The following is a 24,488-nucleotide window of genomic DNA, read 5'->3' as shown; positions in this document are numbered from 1 at the left end:
GATGAATGTATAAGCAATATGTGGTTTATCCATACAATGGAATATTATTCAGCCATAAAAAGAAATGAAGTTCTGATACATGCTGCCACATGGATGAACTTTGATGACATTATGCTAACTGATATAAACCAGATACAAAAGGACAGGTATTGCATGATTCTCCTTATATTAAATATCTAGAATAAGTAAATTCAGAGGAAAAAAGTAGATTAGAGGTTACCATGGGCTGCGGGGGGAGGGGGAGGGGACGCGGACTTATTGCTTAACAAGCAGAGTTGTTTTAGGTGACTGAAAACCTTTGGTAATGGATGGTAGTGAAACACACTATATAGGTAATTAAGCCACTGAATGGTACACTAAAACAGGTTAAAAAGGCAAATTTTATGATGTGTGTGTGCATGTGTATCAAATTAGAAATTTTAAAAAGAAGTAAAGAATCTCCTAGGACTAGTCATAAGGACCAGTTCCCAATCTCAATTTAGTCAATGATTTACTATTAGGAGAATTCATAGTTCTTAAACTAAGATAAAATAAGGTGAATTAATAATAAAAGAGAAAATTAAAAAAAAAAAAAACTGGAAAAACTCAAAGCATGTATGGCAAAGCTGAATGTAAGAAATCAGGCATTTCAAGTCTCTGTGTTCCAAAAAGATGAACTGTCCAATAAATAATGGTAGGAAAACCAGCTAGCTAAGTGAGAATAAAAGATAACATTTTTACAGCACACCACCCACATAAATCCTAGGTGTATTAAAAGTCTAAACTATTTTTAAAAGACCAAAAACAGTTGCCACAATTTTTTAAAATATCAAAATCATTAAGAGATACTATTAGGGAAGCAGATTTGGCTCAACAGATAGAGCGTCCACCTACCACATGGGAGGTCCAGGGTTCAAACCCAGGGCCTCCTGACCCATGTGATGAGCTGGCCCAAGCGCAGTGCTGCTGCGCGCAAGAAGTGTCATGCCATGCAGGGGTGTCCCCCGCATAGGGGAGCCCCGTGCGCAAGGAGTGTGCCCCGTAAGGACAGCCGCCCAGCACAAAAAAAAGTGAAGCCTGCCCAGGAGTGGTACTGCACACAGAGAGAGCTGACGCAGCAAAAAGAGACACAGATTCCCAGTGCCACTGACAAGAATACAAGCGGACATAGAAGAACACACAGCAAATGGACACAGAGAGCAGACAACTGGGGAGGGGAGGTTGGGGAGAGAAATAAAAAAATAAAATAATATAAAGGGGGAGGGCAAATGATCCCTCAAGAGCAAAATGATTAATGCATAACAGAAGGATTATAGCAAACAAGAACTTCAGCCATTATAATCATAGAAATTACAATCATTTTATACATTCTATTTTAAAGGCATTAAGAAAGGAAATATACCTGATAAAAGGACATAATAGAAAAAGAAAAATCAAGATCTGAAAACAAAATATGTAAGATTCCTTAAAATGAGAAATGGAGTGAACTGAAATGAAAACTTCAACAGACAGATGGCAGGTTAGACTTTGGTGGCAGACACTTCGCTGAGAGAAATCAACAAAAGGCAGGTGGGAGAGAAAGGATTGAAAAATAACAGTTTAGAAACATGAAATATACAATTCATTTACCTAACAGGAGTTCTGTATTCAGAACCATGTAAAAGGTATCTAATTTACACAAAAAAGTAAACTTTACCCTCCAAAAAATGAACTTGAGATGGAGGATAGGCAATATTTGAAATGTTTGAAATGTTAATGATAATTTCCATAACTGAGGGAAAAACAAGAATCCTCAAATTCAAGAAGCAGGGCAATTCCTGAGTAGAATAAATAAAAGTAAATCCCTATCTAAACACATGATAGTGAAACTGTGCAGAACATCAAGGAAAAGAGATCTTGAAAGCAATCAAGTAAAAACAAGATTACATTACAAAGATAAACTTTTAGCAGCCTTCTTAATAGTAACAATAGCAGTAAGACAATGGAATAATATTAAAACTATCAACTAGACTTCTCTACACCTCACTAAATGATCACTTAAGAGTAAGAGTAAGGGGAAAGGATGTAGCTCAAGCAGTTGCACTTCCCCCTCCCACATGGGAGGTCCTTGGTTCAATTCCCAGTGCCTCCTGAAAAAACAAACAGCAAACAACAAGTGAGTAAAATATAACCATTTTCAGACAAACAAAAGGGATACACCACAGCCAGACCTTTGTCATCAGATGCTCTCTCAAGAAAGAAGAAACTGAATCAGGAAAGAGTAGGATAAAAGATGCAATGAGGGAAACGGATGTGGCTCAACCAATTGGGCTCCCATCTACCATTTAGGAAGTCCAGAGTTTGATGCTCGGGGCCTCCTGGTGCGGGCAGGCTGGCTCACGTGGAGTGCCGGCTCACGTGGGAATGCCACCCTACACAGGAGAGACACCCTGCGTGGGAATGCCACCCCACAGGAAAGCTACCCCATGCAGGAGCACTGGCCGATGCAGAGAGCTGGCGAGCAAGATGACACCACAAGAGGCACAAAGAAGAGAAAATAAGAAGACAGAGCAGGAGCTGAGGTGGCGCAAGAGAGGAATCGCCTCTCTCCCGCTCCTGAAGGTCCCAGGTTTCCGGAGCCGCCTAGTGTGAATACAAGCAGATACAGAAGAACACACAGCAAATGGACAGAAAGAGCAGACAACTGGAGTGAGGGAGAAGGAGAGAGAAAGAAACAAAAATAAATCTTAAAAAAAAAAAATTTAATTAAAGGCAGAAGATTTAAAAAGATTTATCTATTTGTTTAGGAGGATATATTTATTAACTTTAGAGTTATATATTTTTCAATACTCTTTATAACTTACTTAAACAACATCACAATCAATCCAGGCTACAACTTTAGTAACAATTCCTGCCTCTTCCTTCACTCCCTTCAAACATCATGGCAACTCTGGAATCCCTACTCAGTCCAATTTCTTTCCAATAACTCATACTTAAGTCTCCCAACTAGTCTCCCAATCACCCATCTTTTTCTTCAAATCAATCCAGATTGTTACATGATTGTTCTAAATCATAAAAAATGCAAACTCTCTTAGCAGGCATATTATAAGCCTTTACAGTCTAGCCCTTACCTTCCTTATTGAACTTTGTAGACTTAGCAAACCAAATGGGTCAGTCACTATACCTTGACCTCAATAAGCCTGTCTTTTCCTCTCATGAGCCTGCCCTTTTCCCTCTCTGTACAACATAATCCCATTAAATCCAATGCAAATCCCTATTATAATTTATTATTTACATGTTGGTTGCATTCACTAAATGGTTGATTCAATGATAAGAATTCATCTTTCTCTTAGTAACTGCTATAGTACCTAATCTACAACCAGGCATAGAGTGTGTATACTGTTTTATGTCTTTATGTCTACGTGAAAGAACGGAAAAGTGTAAATGTCAACAGAAACACTTATCATGATCTTAATAATTTAAGGACATACTTTAAAGATATATATGAATATATAATAGCACTAGAATTAGTAAAAAGGTAAGAAAAAGGACTAAAATATAACACATTTATTTTTAAATAAACACAAATATTTCCTTAAAGAGTATTTATATCTCTAAATAAGGAATAGCCACAATAAGCTTAACAGAGACACAGATTTGTTAAGGTGTTATATTTCTGATAAATCCAAAAATGAAAGTGAAATTAAACTTGATGAGACCCTCCTAAAGCCATTCTGGAACAAGTACATAAAGCAATTATGTATATAGAACACCATCACACATGTCATCATACACAGATTAGCAATCGGCGTACAAATATTCTTTTGGCCCCATTAGAAAATTTAGAAAAATTTAAGTCTTATGTAAATACCCATAAATTGGACTGCTTAACAAAAGATTAGCTCATCTTAAAAATTAAAAGATAACTGTTGACATGCCGAAAAGTTATTCAGAGATTGAAAAATAACAAATGTTTAATAAAGAGATACTATGGGTTTAAGAAAAAATTTTTAATTTAATTTGTCCTCACTTAGAGACCAAGCAGCTTTATTTTACAAAAGGGTTAACAATTTTTGTGAGACAGCATACAGAAAGCTTTTTCTATTTGCCTTAAAAGTTTACACCACCCCTTTTGATTTATAAATTATTTTTTAAGTTTTTATTTATCCTGAATTAACATACATGATACAAAACAATGTTCTTTACTTGTTTTCATGAGAAATTTCCTAAATTAAACTTAATTTAATTTGTTGTTACTGATGAGATTGATAATTTCCTGAGGAAATCTTACTATTTTCTCATATCACACTAACTTTTTCATTAGCTTTTAGAAAGACAAATTTAGTAAGAGAAACCTTTGTAGAAACAGTACAGGTTTACTTTCTCTGCATAAACATATACCTGAATCATCAGCTAATCTGCTAATTCTTTCCAAAACAGCAATACAATCTCTTTCATCATCGCTGACTTCCCTCAGTGTATCTAGCAAACTCCGGGCCACCATTTGTCTAAACAGAAAGAGAAAATTACCAAATGTGCAGAGGCATTGACAACATTTAGAATCTTAAGAGGAAAAATCCATGAAGTTTTAATGAAAAAACTTATTACATCTTATAACCTATTTTAAGCACATAATTTCTTAAGTGGTAAATGCCAGTAGTGATTTTATTTTAATAAGGCGAGTTTGAATGTCTACCAAAATATTTTTCTCATCTTTAGCTCATTGATTTGGCAAATTTCTAAGATCACTGAAAATTCATTCCAATTATATCCTTTGATTACCCTAATAATGATAAAATATACTCATTCTTCATTATAGAAAATGTATGTTTACATATTTTTAATAATATGAAATCTGTATACATCTATACCCCAATATTATAAATAAAGACTTTCTATTTCCCAGAGAAGTCTGACAGAGGAGGTCTGGGGGAGTTGGAGGCAAGCTGGCTCTTGGAAGGGTGCTGGCTCTTGGTCCCTGCTGTGTCCCCTTGAGCATCACCAGCATATAACTGGTATACCATATCATTTACTGAAAACAATCATATGCTCTCCAATAATCAACTTACAAATATGAAAATTATGTTAAATGGCAAAAGACAATGGTATCAAGGAGTAAACTATAAAACAGGTAGCCCTTGATTATTAATAAAAATTGGCAACTCAGGATGCACATGTTAACAATATGTACTTTAACTGGGTAATCTTTTTGTCCCTACTGAAATTAATAAAAATTACCCTTCCCCTTCCACTTTAATGAAAGAGCGTGCACATACCTGTTAAATACGTTCTCACTTGCAGCATACTTGTCCAGTCTCCCCAGTGGCGTCAACATTTCATCTTGAGAGACAAAGTCCAGGGCTGAAGGTATAATAATCACATCAGACTCTGAGCTGTAGTCATCCACACCAACTAGCAGAGACATCAGAAACACTCTTTACAACTCTGCAAAACTAAAACTTCCCCTGGCCTGTCTGAAGCAGCGTTGAGTGCAGCTACTCTTGAAGTTTATGAAGTACCACAAAGACTCACAGGAAACTAAGAATCGTTCAGAGGCCATGAAGACCCGAAGGAGGCAGGCTTCCTATCCTTTTCCTGCAGACATATTCTAACTCCCTCTAGAAGCACAGGAATCAGAGGCCTCAGAAACACAGTGTGGGAGGAGAAGTTATACTTCCAATTAGTAACACTAAACATTTATGAAGAAAGAAAGAAAAATCAAATACTGATATGCTTAGTTTTGCCATGAAGAAAAGGCTAATGAATCGGGTATCTGCTTTGACTCAATTGGGAAAACTACAACCATTAGTTTGTTTTCTTTGAGCACGAAAAAAATATACCAAGGCATGAGGTCATCCAATTGCTTAAAATTAGTGATGAGAAAATCTTTTAAGCCCCCAAACAAAAAAATATATTCAAAGGAAAAAAGATAAAAATGACAACAGACTTCTTATCTAAAACACAAGCCAAGAAACAGTAGAGCATCTTCAAAGTACTGCAAGGAAAAAAAAAAACAATGCCACACTACAACTCTATATCCAAAATAATATCATTCCAATATAAAGGTGAAATAAAGACTTTCAGACATAAAAAAGCAGAGAGATTATCAGCAAGAGCAGACCTACACTACAAGAAATAAGTCATTAAAGCAAAAGGAAAACGATACCAGAAAAGGTAGTTAAATGATAAACGTCTTTTGTTTTAGTTCTTATAATCGCTTTAAAAGATAATTGACTGTCCAAAGCAAAGTATGTAGCATTTATAACATATGCAGAAGTGCCTAACTACAGTAGCATAAAGGCAGGGAAAGGGTATATTGTAAAGTTCCTACACTGTATGTGAAGAGATATAGATTACCCAAAGGTAAACCATGATAATAAAGATGTAAAATAACTACAAATTCTAAAGCAACCACTATTTTTTAAAAAGCACCAAAAAAAATGAACATATTGCTAATAAGTCATAAAAGACATAAAATGGAATCACAGAAAATACTCAAGCCTAAAGAAAGCAGGAAAAGACACTGGAAACAAGGAAGACAGGGAAAAATAGATGGGAAGTAGCAAGATGACAGATTTAACTCAACCACATCAATAATCACATTAAGTCAAATGGCCTAAACACCCCTAACTAAAAGGCAGAAATGGTCAAAGAGGATTAAAAATAACTCCTAATCAACTAATGGAAAATTGAAAAAAAAAAAAAACCAAAAAACTAACCATGAACAAAATTACCTACATAGTACAGAAAAAAAAAATTAATACAGCTTATTCTCATTATTCTCACCTGCAATTCATAGCAAGGAATCATAGTCATTACTTATCAAAGTGTTGTAAAACCCACTCAGCCACTCACTCTCATTTGTGGTCTCAGTTTTCTCCTTTGTAATATAGGACTGCTGAGCTAGCATGACTAGAAGGCACCTTTATGCAGCTCTAGAATTCTATGACTATGACCAAACTGTTTCATCAGAGTCTCCCACTGCTAATCTTAAAGATCAACATTAATAATACTGACTCTGCTCTAAAAAAAAATGGTTTGCTTATTTACTGGATGGTGAGGGTGGGAGAAAACTAGAACGCTGTCAAACATTACTAGATATTTAAGATTCACTTGGAGCACTTACCTAAAATACAGTTTCCTAAATAATATACTCAGAGCCTGAACTGGTTTGAGTCTTTCATGGACCCCAGAAAATCCTGTTCTTTTTTTTTTTTTTTTTTTTTAATTTTTTTATTTTTTATTGACTTTGTAATAATATTACATTAAAAATATATATGTGAGGTCCCATTCAACCCCACCCCCCCACCCCCCCCCTCCCCCCCCCCAACAACACTCGTTCCCATCATCATGACACATCCATTGGATTTGGTAAGTACATCTTTGGGCACCTCTGCACCTCATATACATTGGTTCACATCATGGCCCATACTCTCCTCTATTCCATCATGTAGGCCCTGTGAGGATTTACAATGTCCGGTGATTACCTCTGAAGCACCATCCAGGGTAGCTCCATGTCCCGAAGATGCCTCCACCTCTCATCTCTTCCTGCCTTTCCCCATACCCTTTGTCCATTATGTCCACTTTTCCCAATCCAATGCCACCTCTTCTATGTGGACACTGGATTGGTTGTGTCCATTGCACCTTTATGTCAAGAGGAGGCTCAGATTCCACCTGGATGCTGGATGCAATCCTCCCATTTTCAGTTGTAATCACTCTAGGCTCCATGGTGTGGTGGTTGTCCTTCTTCACCTCCATCTTAGCTGAGTGTGGTAAGTCCAATAAATCAGATTGTAGGTGCTGGAGTCTGTTGAGGCTCAGGATCTGGCTATCACATTGTCAGTCCAGAGATTCAAATCCCCTAAATATATCTTAAACCCCAACATTAACTGCACCTCCAGCACATTAGCATGAAAGTCTTATGAAGGGAGATCCCATCTGAGTCCAGATTCATCACACATAAACACCATTTCCAAAGAGGGGCCATCTGCCCTGGTAGTTAACCCCATCAGCCATGACCATAACTCCCATGGGTCTCTTTAGCCCTCAAAGGAACCAATATCTGGGGGTTGTATCTGCTTTATCTGTCTCTCTGACTCTGCTCAGTTGTGCATGAGGGCAAACCTTCTGCCAGCCTCCAGACTCTTTTTTAGAAACTCGTAGCCATATAAACTCATTTCTCCTTTCCATTTCCCCCTTACTTTAGGTCAAACAGCAAGAAAATCCTGTTCTTAAAGTGCACCCACTCCTATGCCTGTAAACACATTGTAGATACGACTTTTTCATAAGATTCTGTTAAGGGACTTTTGATTAGCTCACTTTTGTTTTCTCTGCTTCATTTAGGGTCTCTGGTTAAACTGCAGGACGCAAGGTGGGTCTTAATCCTCTTACTGGAGTCCTTTATAAATGGAGGACTAGAAGGTGGCAGACACAGGAAAAAAGCTACAGTGAGAGAGAAGCCTCCAGATGTTGACCAGCCTGGGATAGAGAAAAGCCATAGATGAGCAGCTTGAACCTGAAGCAACAAGGTCCAGAGCAGAGGAGAGAGATGAGTGGACCCTGCATATGCCTGGTGGCCCACAGCTGAGCTTGGAGAGAAAGTACGCCTGGAAGAGAAGGCAGGGAAAGGCAGAGACTGCAGGGCGGCGTTATGCCCTGCCACGTGCCTGATCACCCACAGCTGCGCTCAGGGACAAGCCTCTCTAGATGACACCACCCTGTGCCTGATTACCCACAGTTGCAACTTGTTGAGAGAGCATCTCTTGATGGTGCCTTGATCTGGACATTTCCACAGCCTCACAACATAAGCTTTTAATCTAATAAATAGCCATTACAAAAGCCAACCTATATCTGGTAGATTGCTCTCAGGAGCTTTTAGCAAATAAAAAGAGACTGATTGTGAAAGTGTCACTGATTATTTGGGATGAGGCCCATTCATTTTAAATAAATACCCCCAGTAATTAGAATGAAGACTGGTAAATGACAATATCTGAAAAACATACTCCTAGAGAATAACAAAATCGTACCTTTTCTTCAACTTTTTTGTCACTCTAGCAACCATGGTTAACAATCACATCTACACAAAAGGAGGTTTTCCTGGTGACAAAGCTTCTCTTCCAGTTATCAATACTGCTGCCTCCTGCCAAAATCTGGGGAATCATTCTGGCCTCAATCATTCTTTCCCAATTCAAGATACTTAAAAAATCCCCTCATAGATTCTTGATTGGACTAATAGGACTATGTTTTTCATCTTTATGGAGGCCACAAATATTTGATTACTATGGCTTCTGGCTGCACACTCAGTCTAACCCAGCCACCCCACAAATGCCTGCCACAGTTTACAAAGAGGGGACACTCAAAAGTAATAGTAAAAAATAAAAAAAATTAAAAACACCCATCACCACTACTGAAAAAATCCTAATACACCATTCACAGATAAACTCCCTCAGCACAGGAGTAAATGCAGCTATCCTGCCACAAAGTTCCTATATTTTATGTGAAGTGTTACAACTTTAATTTTAGGTAGATTGTGATAAATTAAAGATGCAGGGAAGCGGACATGGCCCAGTGGATAGAGCGTCCACCTACCACATGGGAGGTCCGCGGTTCAAACCCCGGGCCTCCTTGACCTGTGTGGAGCTGGCCCATGCACAGTGCTGATATGATCAAGGAGTGCCGTGCCACGCAGGGGTGTCCCCTGCATAGGGGAGCCCCACTCGCAAGGAGTGCACCCCGTAAGGAGAGCCGCCCAGCGTGACAGAAAGTGCAGCCTGCCCAAGAATGGCGCAGCACACGCGGATAGATGATGCAAGATGACTCAACAAAAAGAGACACAGATTCCTGTGCCACTAAGAACAACAGAAGCAGACAAAGAAGAACACGCAGCAAAATGGATACAGAGAACAGACAACTGGGGGGGGGCAGTGAAGGGGAGATAAATAAATAAAAATGAATCTTTAAAAAAACAAAAGAACATATTATGGAGTATTAAAAAATATTGAAAAATTTTTTAAAAAGATGCAAATTACAATCCTTAGGAACAACTGCTGAAACATTAAAAAAGGTATTGCTAAAAAGCCAATAGAGGAATTAAAACAGAATATCTACAGATGTTCAGCTAACCCAAAAGAAAGTCAAGAAAAGATAAACAGAAAAAAAAAAAAAAAAAAAAAGACAAAGAGAAAACAGGAAACCAGTAGACCAAAATCCAACAGATCAATAATTACATTAAACAGGAATGGTCAAGGTTGAAGTGATAAAAAGGTTTGGGTAATGGAGATCGATGATTGTAGCATAATACTGTGAATGTGATTAATAAGCTGAAATGTACACTTGAAAATGGTTAAGGGAAACTGAGTTGTACATGTTACTAAAATAAAAAATTATATATCTGTGTGTGTATATGTGTGTGTATCTGTGTGTGTATACACACATATATGAAAATGGACTAAACATTTCAACAGAAATCGCCAGAGTTCCTAAATAAGAGCCAAGTACAGTCTAAGAAAGACACATTCTTAAAGTCAAAATTAAAGAAAAAGGTGGTATATGGGAACTCTGTATTTTATGCGTGATTTTCTTGTAAACCTACCACTTCTCAAATAAGAAAAAAACCTAAAAAAATTTTAATTAAAAATTAAAGAAAAGCATTTAAAAGGATAGCCCAGGAAACCATCGTCATAATAAAGCTGGAGTGGCTACTCTGTTATCAGACAAAACAGACTGTAAGACAAGAATATTACTAAGAATATTACTATAAATGAAGAGAGACATTTCATAAAAAGAACCTAAGTTCTTCCTTTTGCAGTTCTTTCTGGATAATGAACTCAGGTTTATGGATTATTGGACAACATAGTAGCAACAGCCCTATAATATTTCATAGCTTTTAAAATCCAATCCCCTCTATTGATGAAGTAAAAAAAAAATACATCATCTTTCAACAGGGCTTTAAATTTTAAACTGATCAAAAGGAATATAAAAACAATGATCACTGAAATGCTTTTTCAAATATATTCGTCTTCCTAAAATTCCAATACACACCCTCACCTCTATAGACTTACTGCCACTGTTAACCAAAGGGGAACTAAGACGAAAATGAGAAAGATAGAAGAACTTAAGAGACAGATAACCAATAAATTTAAGTAGGCTTTCTTCATATTCTAAAACTGATATTTAATTACAGTTAAAACTTCCATGAAGAGGCTGTGTGACAGAATTTTTAATTAAAATCCATCGTTTTCAGGGAACAAAGTAGACAGGTATAGTTTGTACATGTATAAAAAACTAAGGCCCTATACTTAAGGTTTTAGTCTACCCTATTGCAAAGATCTTTTGAAAACTGCTGCTAAACATAAATCAGACACAATATACACCCTTCTAGTTCCAAAACCATTCGAGGAATCAAATGTGTTAAAATGCAAATAAAGACATGAGCAAAAAAAAAAAAAAAAAAAAAAAGACAAGGGAAAGAAATCATAGAAGCACAAGATTTATTTTTATTGCTTTTAGAACCAAATACTTCCCTTTGTGTAGAACCAAGACAGTGTATAGTGTATGACAGAAGAGATAAAATTATCCTAAGTTCAGGAAATATCATTTCTATGCTACCTTCAGCACCTAGGAACACAGTTATCCAAAATAACAGTAAGCAATTTCTAAATTTTAAGCTGTTTTAAATTTAAGGAAAACAGCTTCTAAAACATAAAAGTTTTAGAGTTTGAGACCACTTTATTTTTAAGATAAAATTAACAGAATTACTACATAGACAAAGCAAAAGTAGTTTGAAAAGGACAGAGACTTTTTGGAGACAGATCTAGGCTCAAATTTTAAGTTCTGCTACTTTATGAACTACATAAACTTAAACAGGTAAACAATGAGTCTGTTTCCTTTTTTTTTTTTTTGCTTACCATCAACTTTTAAAACATATGTAACAAAGATAAACTCTAAAGTATCTAACATAGTGCCAGGCAAATAAGCATATGTTCCTACTCACTTTGCACCTAGATAGGAAGAATCTCAATGTGTTTTGGATAAGTATATTCACTGTATTTTATATTTTTTCATTCATTTCATTCAACCAGCAAACCAGCACACACATGATATGTGCCAGCCCTGAAGTCAGAAAACATAAAAACTAGGCAAGGGAAGTGGACTTGGCCCAGTGGTTAGGGCGTCCGTCTACCACATGGGAGGTCCCCGGTTCAAACCTCAGGCCTCCGTGACCCGTGTGGAGCTGGCCCACGCGCAGTGCTGATGTACGCGGTGCCGTGCCACACAGGGGTGTCCCCCGCGTAGGGGAGCCCCACGTGCAAGGAGTGCACCCATAAGGAGAGTCGCCCAGCGCAAAAGAAAGTGCAGCCTGCCCAGGAGTGGCACCGCCCACATGGAGAGCTGACACAACAAGATGACACAACAAAAAGAAACACAGATTCCTCTGCCGCCGACAACAACAGAAGCGGACAAAGAACATGCAGCAAATAGACACAGAGAACAGACAACTGGGGTGGGGTGGGCAAGGGGAGAGAAATAAATAAATAAATAAATAAATCTATCTAAAAAAAACTAGGCAAAAGGCATGGTGTGTGTATGTATGTGTGCATGTGTGTATATATACAGACATTCTATAAAGGGAAGATACACACTGTAGAGAATATATACATATAAAATATGCTAGTAAATATATTTTCTTATGTATTACATATTATATAATATATATTATGTAATAATACATTTTATAAAATACATATTTCATAATTACCACTATATTACATAATAATTATATAACTATTAAATGCCTGGTTAACAGCAGGCTTCAAATTCAAGGCATTTCTTGGAAATTATGTTAGTGTGTGTTAAAGAGAAAATAAGGCATTAAGGAGAGCATTTTATAAACAGAGAAATCCAAAGACAGAGAATCAAGGAAAATCATTTCATGTTCAGCAAACTACAAGTAATGATATAGGTGGGGCATAGGATTCATACAGAGGACAAGCAGAAAGAACAGGGAACATGACCAGTCCAAATCAATTTAACCTTTCAGTTTTTTTTAACTTTATGTTTTAAAGGGATTTCAAACTTACAGGACAACTGCAAAAATAATACAAACCCCATACAAAGAACACCAACATATCCCCACCCTCCAGATACCCTGGTCCACCAATGTTAACATTTTGCCACCTTTGCCATTTATTTCTTTTTCTTTCCCTAGCTATCTAACATCTATCCATCCATCCATCCATCCATTATACTAAGCATTTGAGAATATGTTGCACACATCATACTCCTTGAATACATAATACTTGCATGTATATTTCCTACCATAATACTTCCATGTATATTTCCTACAGACAAGGATATTCACTTATGCAATCATCTTAAGTACAGTTATCAAGTTCAAAAAACTTAACAATGATGTAAAATTTACATTCTATAATTATATCTCATGTCCCAATAAGGTCCATTTGAGCATTTTCTTGTCCATTTAGATCCCATCCAGTATAATGTACTGCATTCCACTGTCATCTTTTTACTTTCTCTTTCTTTTTAAAAAAAAATTTTGGAAATATAAATACAACAAATTTTCCATGCCAACCCTTCTCAAGCATACCATTCAGTGGGATTAATCACATTCACAATGTTGTGGTACTCTTACCACCATCCATTAGTAAGACTTTCCTGTCACCTCAAACAGAAACCCTATACACATTCTGCATGAACTTCCCACTGCCCCTGCACTTCACCCCTGGTAACCTATACTCTACTTTCTGTCTCTAAAGTTTACACATGCTCTCATATTACCTTCGTGGTTACCATTAGGCTTAAATTTAACATCCTCAATCTATTAAAAATATTGTTTGTTTTGATACCCACTTCACTAGTATACACACTATGTTTCTAATATCCTTCACCCCCTACTTTTATGTGGTTGTCACAAATTACATATTTATACATCATGAGTTCCCAATCACTGATTTATCATTATATTTTATGCATTTGCCTTTTAGATCCTGTAAAACATTAAAATATAGAGTTGCAAACCAAATACAATCATACTGATGGATGTAGGATGACCCAATATCTGAAAGTAACTTCTCTCCCTGTTGCTAGGATACAAAGAAAAGAATTGTATGTAAATCAGAAGGTGATGAGATGCAACCCTCTCTCTGTGTCAAATTCCGCTTTTGGTGGTCAAAGAACATCCTGTTGAAGCAATGAAGTATGAAAACCAGCTTCAACCAGTTGGTTGGACCTGCGCAGAAGCAGCCCCTTGCTGTCCTCACTTCAACTTGCTTTATTAACATAGTAAAACTCCCACCCAGGGGTGGAGTTGTCCGCCCTATCATGCAATGTATGTGCAAGTATGATTTCCTGAACATACTAATCATACAATTATATAACCAGCTATGTGTGGTTCATCCATATGCATAAAAACTAATGCATAGGGAAGCAGGCTTGGCCCAGTGGATAGGGCGTCTGCCTACCACATGGGAGGTCCACGGTTCAAACCCCGGGCCTCCTTGACCCGTGTGGAGCTGGCCCATGCGCAGCGCTAATGTGGGCCAGGAGTGCCCTGCCACGCAGGGGTGTCCCCGCATAGAGGAGCCCCATGCACAAGGAGTGCGCCCCGTAAGGAGAGCCACCCAGCGCGAAAGAAAGTGCAGCCTGCCCAGGAATGGCGCCACCCACACGGAGAGCTGACGCAGCAAGATGACCAACAAAAAGAAACATTCCTGTGCCACTGACAACCACAGAAGCAGATAAAGAACACGCAGTAAAATGGACACAGAGAACAGACAACTGAGGCGGGGGGGGGGGGGGGGGGGGAGGGGGGGGAGGAATAAAAGAAAAAAAACACTAATGCATAATCAAAGCAAATGCTAAGTAATAACTTGGGTATTTAAGCAAGAGTGAAACTGCAGCACAGGGAGTTGAGTCTGAGTCACTTTAGACTGGCCTTGGCTCCTTTTCTCTGCAGACATAATAAATGTGAGTTTGCCTAACTCTCGTGTTGAAGTTTTCTTCACGCCATCTCTGATTATCCATAAAGGTCCTGCCTTGAGGCCTAACAATACTGGTATTTATATTTACCCATGTCATTATCTTTACCGGAGATCTATATTTCTTCATGTGGCTTCAGCCAGTTGTTTAGTATTCTTTCCTTTCAATCCACAGAACTCCCCCTAGCAATTTTTGTAGGGCTGGTCTACTGGTGATGAAGTCCCTCAGCTTTTGTTTATCTGGGAATGTCTTAATTCTTCCCGCATTTTGGAAAGAGAGTTTTCCAAACTGGATATAGAATTTGCTGCCATATAGAATTTTTGCTGGATATAGAATTCTTGCTGCCATAGTTTCTTATGCTAAATTGGCACTTAATTTATAACCTGGTATGGTGGGATCCTTTTGGATTTATCCTGTTTGGACTTTATTGAGCATCCTGGATGTATATATTTGTGTGTCATTAAATTTGGGAAGTTTTCAGCCATTATTCCTTTGAATATTCTCTGCTCCTTTCTCTCTTCTTCTGGGATTACCCCAATGCATAAATTGGTATGCCTGACGGGGTCCCGCTGATTCCTTAGGCTGTTTACTTTTCTTCTTTCTTACCTCTTTCTGCTCCTCAGACAGGATGATTTAAATTGCTTTATCTTCAAGTTCACCAGTTCTTCTGCCATCTCCAATCTGCTGTTGGAAATTCCCTAGGGAACTTTTTTTCTTTAGGAGGTAATGGAGATCAAACCCAGGACCTCCTACATGGGAAGGAGACACTCAACCACTTGAGCTACTTCAGCTCCCCTGTGGAATTTTTAATTTCTGTTACAACATTCATCAGCTTTGGTTCATTCTTTTTCATAATTTCCATCTATTGATATTCTCTTTGTATACATTGTTTTCCTGATAACTTTTAGTGCTTTGTCCATGTTTTCCTCAAGTTCTTTGAGCACATGTAAGACCACTTTTTAAAGTCTTTGCCATGTATATACCAGACCTGATCCTCCTCACTGATGGTTTCTAGTGCTTTAATCTTCTCCTTTGCTTGGGCTATCACTTCCTGTTTCTTTCTATGTTTTGTAATCTTTTGCTGAAACCTGGACTTTTTTTTTTTAAGATTTATTTATTTATTTAAACACCTCCCCCCCCCCCCCCCCCCCCCCCGTTGTCTGTTCTCTGTGTCTATTTGCTACGTCTTGTTTCTTTGTCCGCTTCTGTTGTTGTCAGCGGCACTGGAAGTGTGGGCGGCGCCATTCCTGGGCAGGCTGCACTTTCTTTCCCGCTGGGTGGCTCTCCTTATGGGCGTACTCCTTGCGCCGTTGGGCTCCCCTACGCGGGGACACCCTTGCATGGCTCCGCACTCCTTGCGCGCATCAGCACTGCACATGGGCCAGCTCCACACGGGTCAAGGAGGCCCGGGGCTTGAACCGCGGACCTCCCATGTGGTAGACGGATGCCCTAAACCACTGGGCCAAGTCCATTTCCCAACCTGGACATTTTAATATTTTGATGTGTTATCAATGGAATTTAGACTCTAAGGTATCTGTTCCTTTAGCTTCAATCTAGCTAGCGTTCTGAAAGAAGCTTGCTTGAATGCCAGCAGGTAACAAGAGCAAAAAAAAGGTAAAAAAGAAAACACCTTTCCCACCCTTTGCCCACTGACCTGTAAAAGCGCCTTCCTTTAGGGCTAACCCATACAAAGAGTTAAGAGAGTAGTTTCAGGCCAAAATGTCGGCGCCTCCCTGGTCCTTATGTTAGGTATGTGGGAACCTAGGGAATGTCTTCCACTCGAGGAATTCCTACATTTATGCAGACAGAAATGCCTCCTCTTCCCTAGGAAACAATTTCCTCAAGGTCCTAGGCACTGCACTCTAAGTCCTAGAGCCAGCAATCCCCTGCCCAGGCAGCACAACTTGACTGCTCTCCTACAGCATTCTACAGACCTTCCACATGCAGGGCAAGTTCTGTGACGGTGAGTCCCCAACCCATCGCTAGACAGATTGGGCAGACATACAAGCTCCCAATATGTGCTGAGGGTGACTTTGCTCCCTCCAGAACTGGGACCAGGGAGCCACACTAGGAGCCAGCAAAGGGTGGGGGAGGGCCAGCCAGGGCACCACAAGATCGCACTGCTTTTATGTAGCCTTGATTCGGTGCTTGCCCTGTTACTGCAGTCCTTTCACTGTTTTCTGGAGCTTTACGAAAGATGCTTCTGCCAGGTCTTACTGGTGTTTAAAGCTGCTGTGAGGGAAAGGAGCCCTGAAGTTTCTCATTCCACCATACTGTTCATAGTCCAATGTTCCAATTTTTAAGAGTATCATTAATACTTTCTGCAAAAAATCCCCTAACCTGGCTAAAGCAATCACATTACCTTCCTGTAATCAGGAGCAGCATTTGCGATTTCCTAAGTGACTTAGATCTTTCTTATTCAATCATACTCAACAATTTAATTAAAATCATCACTTATGTTTGAAAAATTAAGAAGCAACGATCATGATGTCTTTTCCAAGCTGGACCCCTCTCTGTCATCTTCATGCAGGCTTCTGAGAACTCCAGGTCTCATTTTCTAATGCTCCTCTTCCAGTGACACACTACCCTAGCTGTGAAAGAACATGAGGAGGAAGAAAGGAGTGCCCCAATCCTCTCAAGATTACAATATTCAAATCCAATAGAGACTAACCCAGTTCCACCAGCATCAAGACCATAAATAAGCCTTCTTTGCTATTTCTTGTTAAGAGTACTCAGTTAGGGAAGCGGACTTGGCCCAGTGGTTAGGGCGTCCGTCTACCACATGGGAGGTTCACGGTTCAAACCCCGGGCCTCCTTGACCTGCGTGCTGATGTGTACAAGGAGTGCTGCCCCACGCAGGGGTGTCCCCCGCGTAGGGGAGTCCCACGCTCAAGGAGTGCACCCCGTAAGGAGAGCCGCCCAGCGCGAAAGTGCAGCCTGCCCAGGAATGGCGCCGCCCACACTTTCCGTGCTGCTGATGACAACAGAAGCGGACAAAGAAACAAGATGCAGCAAACAGACACAGAGAACTGACAACCGGGGGAGGGGGGGAATTAAATAAATAAATAAAATCTTGGGAAAAAAAAACCAAAAAAAAAAAAAGAACATGCAGCAAATAGACACAGAGAACAGAAAACCGGGGCGGGAGGGAAGGGGAGAGAAATAAATAAATAAATCTTAAAAAAAAAAGAGAGAGAGAATACTGGCCTTTAATCTCCATAGCCAAAATCCCACTGGTGTCACCCCACCACTCTTCCCAAAACATTAAATTAGGTTTATTTTCAGATCCAGGTTAAAAGAAACCAAACTATAATTCACCCTACTAGGTAGCTGACGGCAATAATTCTTTGCCATCAAGAAAGAAAAATCATTTTATTAAGGGGGCAGGGGGCAAATGTAGGAATGAGGTAACAATAGTTTAATAAATAAATATAAATATTTTGATGAAAGGAGGGACTGAGACAAAAAGGACCTGAAGTAACAAACCAGAAATCCAACAAGTGTGGCAGATATCTGAACTTTACCTAGGAAAGGCTATGGATACTGGGGGGTGGTAGTGGGGGTCATGAAGCTACAAGTCCTGGAAACTGTCATGCATATTTATTAAGTGTCCTGCCCCTCATGTCTCCCCCTATTCCTTTTTTAAATTCCGCAAGAATTGTTAACCAAAGCATCATTAACTGATCCGACGCATGTGGCTAACACAGGAACAAATTTTAAAGCATTCTTTTCTAGGATACCAATTATATTATCTCTAAATAAAGGTTTCTCCTGTCCAGTCTTGTTGGTAGCAATCAAAACATGCTGCCAAGTCTCATGACTCACTCTCCCAAATTTCTTTCTAACAATACTCCTAAATATCATTAAGTTTAAGGCACCTTCCTAGAGTTTCTGAACTATTCCCTGGTCTACTAGACACAGCCCAATTCCTTCCCCAGATAGAAAGGACTTTGCAAAGCTTATGACAATTGGTTTTCAAAAGCAGTTGAAGGGTCCCGTCTTTGAAAGGAGTGTAGTCTAAGCAGTTAGTTCAATACTGAATTAGTTCTGGATCCATCGTTTCTTCACTCTCATCTGCTGTCAACACAAGCAAGGTAAAAGAATTCCTAAACCTCAACAAATATGAAAAATTCTGTGGTGTGACATACTCTACAATATAGCTCCAAAAGTCCTTCAACAACATGCTTAGATACAACTCAAAGAAAAGTTAAGATAAAGACTAAATAAATTATACCAGGGAAACTAACAACCTCTCTCTTTAGCATACATTAAATCATATGCAGCAACCTAGATGAATTTTCAAGGGAATTTTAAGCATGAGTTCAAAAAATATTGCCAATTGCAAGAATTCTGGCTGCTCAATTTTGTAAACTGTATAATAAAAAAAAAAAAACACAGTATTTAAAACACAATATTTAGAAAATCAGGAGGCCTGAGTTAAAATTCTACCTGATACTTAGGCATTTTGTTACTTGGCAAAGTAGGTGAGCCCCGAAGTGCCTCAGTTGCCTTATTTATTGATGGTAGAATCCCAGTCTACCCCTCACAGGACTGCTGGGAAGAACAATCTGTGGATGGAAGCTACTGGAAACTACTCAGTGATATATAATCAATTACTCTGATAACAACTGAAGTTTTAATAAAGCCCCAATAAAACTATTTTTCAAGCATTAGCTACTCAAATCTTACTGTATTTCACAACCAACATGTAAATCAAAATTATATCTTGGGAAAACGGATAACAGAGATTTAGAATATTTTTCTCTGAAAGTTTATCTATACTTTTTTATTGCCTCTCATTATTTAAGGAACAGAATTAGTCACAAAAGTTAAAAGGTTAACCCAAATGCAAAATCACTCTGCTGAGTTGTCTATTCAGATGGAGTTGCTGGTGTGCTTTCACTTTAAAAGTCAAAGTATTTTCATGTTATAATATTAAAAATATCAGAAAGCAGACATGGCTCAACTGATATAGCGTCTGCCTACCATAGGGAGGGTCCAGAGTTTGATTCCCAGTGCCTCCTGAACCATGTGGTGAGCTGGCCCATGTGCAGTGCTGACGCGCCCAAGGAGTGCCATGCTATGCAGGGGCGCCCCCATGTAGGAGGGCCCCACACGCAAGGAGTGCGCCCCACAAGGAGAGCCGCCCCATGTAAAAAAAAGCACAGCCTGCCCAGGAGTGGCACCACACACACAGCGAGCTGACGCAGCAAGATGACACAACAAAAAGAGACTTTCCCAGTGCCACCTGACAATGCAAGCAGACACAGAAGAACACACAGCAAATGGACACAGAAGAGACAACAGGGGAGAGGGGGAGAGAAATGAATTTAAAAATCAAATCTTTAAATAATAATAAAAATATCATTTTTAGACAAAAAAATTATTCTATTCTTTTTTTCCCCTTGAAGTTCATGTTTAACTGAGGATATTAATGCATAAACAGACAAAAATAAAAACCATGTCCTTACGTTTATCACTAAGGCCTAAAGAGGAAATTATTGACACACAGAAAAGGAATTATAATCATTCAGAGCACAGTCAGCACTATTCTCCTACTATTACCTTTAACAGTATCTAATATTGATACTATTCACTTACCTTTACGACCTTTTAACATAGACATAAATAGCACCCATTTTTCCCATATTAGGATTTTGTTTTTCTTTTTCTCCAAAGACATCAGTCAAAATACTATGCAGACAGTCCTCCACCAACCCGTTTCCCCATTCCACGGACTCAACACACAGGCTGTGGGGCTTAAAACAGAAGGCCTAAGACAAGGATGTAGGTCCGGAAATGCCTTTCAAGATCTAGACCCCAGCCCAGGTCTCCCCTCTTCTCCACAGCTGCGGCTTACCTGAACAAAGAGACCCTACACTCTCTTCCACCCTAGTCTAGGTTCAAAAATTAGGAAAGGTAAACAAGATGCTAGAGCTTGATCAGAAAATAATTTCTTCCCATCCCAGACACCGATTTAGCCCTCTCTTGGCTGAGGCTGACTTCCACACCTTTCCTGAGATGGAAAAACTCAGTTCATAATACACAGCCTGGCTGATGGGCCAGCCCAAGCTCCCTTTTCCCCACAAACTCTGGGTCCTCCACCTTCTCCAACCTCTTCGGGAAGTTTACACCTTGCAGAGGCAAGCTTTCCCATTCCCCTACCAACCATCCTGCCCTCTACCTAGGCAGCATTGCCAGAGTCCCTCCTTGACCTTTCTCCCTTCTAAGAGATGCCAACTGAAGAGTGAAAAGATGGCAGCCTTCAACTGGCCACAGGTCCCAACATGCCTGTTCCTGAATATTCTTGGCAAAGGTGCCACCTGTAAACCTTTATCAAATGGAAAAATAAGCCGCTACTCAACTAGTCTTCGGGCAAATTATAAATATACAAATAAACTGGCTGTGCCTTCAAATGTCTATAATTTTAATCATAAATTAATATGCCTGGGGAACTAACAGAACCTAAAAAAAAAAGTTCACTGTAAGCATTAGCAGTAGCTCCTATAAATATATTAATTTGGTAATGAAATATTTACCATCAACGGTTCCTTCTGTTCTTACTTTTAAGCCTCCCTAGGGCTTTTCACATAATAAATAATGGCAAACACGTAATAACTGCTATTTACTAGGTACTGTTCTAAGGGCTTTACATGCATTAATTCACTCAAAGCTCTTAACCCTATCAGAAAGGTAATATTTATTGTGTCTATTTTACAAATGACTAAACGTAGGCATAGAGAATTAGGTGAGTTGTCCAAAGTCTGCCCAGGGTGACACTGCCATGACTCGATCAAGCTAGTCTGGGTCTACAGTATGTGTTCTAACTACTGTACTCTACTGTCCGTCCCACTTTCATTTGAGCGCTTTTAGTAAAACTGCTCGTCAACCACTAGAGGGCAGGGATTGTGACCATCCTAGTCAGTGCTGTATCCCCAGTACCAAGCAAAAGGCCTGATGCTCATAAACAGAATTTTTTTTACAAGTATGCCTTCTTCCCCTCTAGACCGTGGTAAGGGTCAAGGAAGAAAATAAGACCATACACCTCATCCTTCAAGAGCACGTGGCACCTAAATGAAAACAAGCCAGTACTAAAAAGTTCTTGCTCCAGATAAATACTTGAATGACTCGTCTATTTACTAATCTTGAACCTGAATACCAGAATGAGAAGCAACCCGCCACCATGTCTAAAGAGCACATCATCGGGGCCACCACTCCAACCCTAACCGTGCAAGAGGCCTAAAATCAATAGCTGCCTTAAATAATATTGCAAACTCTTTAGGAGGTAAGTGGCCTAAGGTCAAATATTAAACAAGATGTAGATCTGCCCTTCACTGTCTGAGTACTAATCACTTTAAGAGCTATTTGAAGAAACAAAACAAACAAAAAACAGCCTTAGCAAAAGATAAGTTTGGATATGATTCATTTACTTTCTTTTTTTTTTTCCATTTACTTTGAAAATAATGATTTTTCTTATAAAAGATAATTCATCTAAATAATAAATTCCCTTTACTGAAAACAAAAGAAATTTTAAAATTAAGCTTAATTTGGATACAGGGAAACCACATCACTGGTAGCTAAGAATGAACTACATTGTATAAGACAGCTATTTCAAACTGCAGCTCTCTCTGAATTACTTTCATCGGTATTTGCCACAGCAAATCTCAGCATCAGGGGGTCTCTCCCCTACAGAGAGCCTAAATTCTACCATGGTTCTCAGTTCAACTCAGAATATAATCTTGTGGCCTCCTTACGTATCCCACGACACTTCGTACATTCTGCATCCACTTCACTCCTAAAAAAAAAAAACTGATGTACTTTGCATTGCTCACTATTTTGGAACATTTGCACGAATAGAAATTATTTGCTTAAGGTTAACTGGAATAATTTGTGACTTCTTTCACTACAGAATTGCTTGGTTCTCTGTCAGTCTTTTCTCACATGCTCCCCAAATTATCTTCTTCTGATGTTTGGAAAATCATACAAAATGAAAAATTCCTTTCTGAAGAGCAAGGGGAAAAAAAAAAAGTTTAACTTTCCGACAGTACTCTGGACACAATGTCAGAAAGGTTTCTTTGAATAAAAAGAATCAACTCTTTTAAAACTTCAAGTCCTCAAAGGAAAGCTGCAATGTTCTTATTTAAGGCGCTCCGGGTGGTGTTTTGAGCACTGGCACCCAAATATCACTCTCCCTCTACACCTGGTAATTCCTGCCCAGTCCGCCCCCTTCAACCTCCCTGTAAATCCACAAACCCAAAGGGTAGGGGGCACAGGGAAAAGCCGCCGGGGGCGCGGGCCCGGGAGCGGCTCCGCGGCGGGGACGGACCCGCCGGGCCTCCCGCCGACCCCAGCCCTCCCTTCCCGGGCGCTCGCCGGGAAGGCGCCCCCGGGGCCCGCCCCGAATTTCCGCCCCACCCGTTCCTTCCTCCGAAAGGGGCCGCGACCCGGGCCCGGCGGAGCCTCTGCCGGCGAGGGGCGCCCAGCCGCCCGGGCCCGAGCGGGACGTTCGGCGGCGCGTTCCGCCCGCGCCCGCAGCCCTAACGGCAGGGCCGGGCCCCGCGCCCCGCGCCCCGCCGGCCGCCCGGGCCCCACTCACATCCGTCCGCGTCCTCCGGCGCGTCCTCCTGCAGCAGCGAGAGGTCTGCGGGCGGGAGAGGAGAGGCCGGTCAGCGCCCCGCCCGACGGCGTACCCCGGCGCCCCCCCCCCCGCCCCGGGGCCGCCCCCCGCCTCCCCGGGCCGCCCCCCTCTCCGCGCCGGGACCCCCGCCCGCCCGGCCGCACTCGGGCCGACGGGCAGGGCGGGCGCGGGGAGGCGGCGCCGCCGCCGAGCCCGGGCACGTACCCGCCATCTTGTGGTCGCCCCCTCCTCCTCGGTCTCCCGGGATCCGGGCTACATGGACGCGGCGCGCGCCGGGGCCCGAGCACGCGCGCGCGGGCGCGAGGCGGCGGCGGCGGGGCGCGCGCGGGCGGGGGCGCGCGCCGCGCGGGGGAGTCGGGCCGGGGCGAGGCCCGACGCCGGGGCGGGGCTGAGGGCGGCCCCGCGGGCCTCGGCCTCGCCGTCGCCCCGGCCTGCGCGCGCGCTCCCCGCGGCCTGCCCGCGGCTCCCGCCCCGCGACGGCGCTCACACCCTCGGCCGAGGCGCTGCGGACGGGCGCGAGCAGCCGCCGGCCTGACCGGGGCCGAGTGCCGGGCGGGGCCCCTGCGCCCGCCCCCGCGGGCCGCCCGCTTTGTTGGGTCACGGGCCTCGCCCCGCGCTCGCCGTTCGCCCCCCGCCCGGGGCCGCGCCGAGGCCGGGCCCGGCCGCCGCCGACAAAGCCCGGGCGGGTCTCCCTCGCCCGGCCGGCTGCGACCTCAGACCCCCGTCCCGCCCACCCCGAGCCGGCCGCGGGGGCAGCCCGGCCTCACCCGGCCTCTGTCCGGACCGAGCCGGGGTGCGACCCGTTTGCAAAGAGAAGCGCGCCGCCCGCCTCTCGGGGCTGTTGGGATTGGATGAGCAGAGTGAGAGAACCGACTGAGGCCCGGATATCCAGGAG

General features: G+C 41.3%; 1 protein-coding gene across 4 annotated transcripts in view; it reads right to left on the bottom strand.

The window, feature by feature from the left end:
* The window catches only part of PPP4R1 (protein phosphatase 4 regulatory subunit 1), a 76,685-nt gene extending 52,760 nt beyond the window's left edge, over positions 1-23,925 (bottom strand). The window contains exons 1-5 of one of the 4 annotated variants that reach the window (XM_058277360.1): positions 23,798-23,889; positions 23,552-23,596; positions 22,710-22,750; positions 5,235-5,370; positions 4,360-4,466 (exon numbers count right to left, since the gene is read on the bottom strand). In XM_058277360.1, coding sequence (XP_058133343.1) covers positions 4,360-4,466; positions 5,235-5,370; positions 22,710-22,750; positions 23,552-23,553 — 286 coding nt within the window. In that variant the 5' untranslated portion in view covers positions 23,554-23,596; positions 23,798-23,889. Of the gene's footprint in view, positions 1-4,359; positions 4,467-5,234; positions 5,371-6,744; positions 6,764-22,709; positions 22,751-23,551; positions 23,597-23,797 lie in introns of those variants that run through there. The other 3 variants (XM_058277359.2, XM_058277361.1, XM_058277362.2) reach the window with 3 other exon arrangements.
* Between the last annotated feature and the right edge of the window lie 563 nt (positions 23,926-24,488).

This window comes from Dasypus novemcinctus, chromosome 16 (genome assembly GCF_030445035.2).
Source record: "Dasypus novemcinctus isolate mDasNov1 chromosome 16, mDasNov1.1.hap2, whole genome shotgun sequence".
In the NCBI taxonomy this organism is placed as follows: domain Eukaryota; kingdom Metazoa; phylum Chordata; class Mammalia; order Cingulata; family Dasypodidae; genus Dasypus; species Dasypus novemcinctus.
Note: the sequence above shows the minus strand (reverse complement) of the source record. Positions and strands in the feature narration are given on the sequence as shown.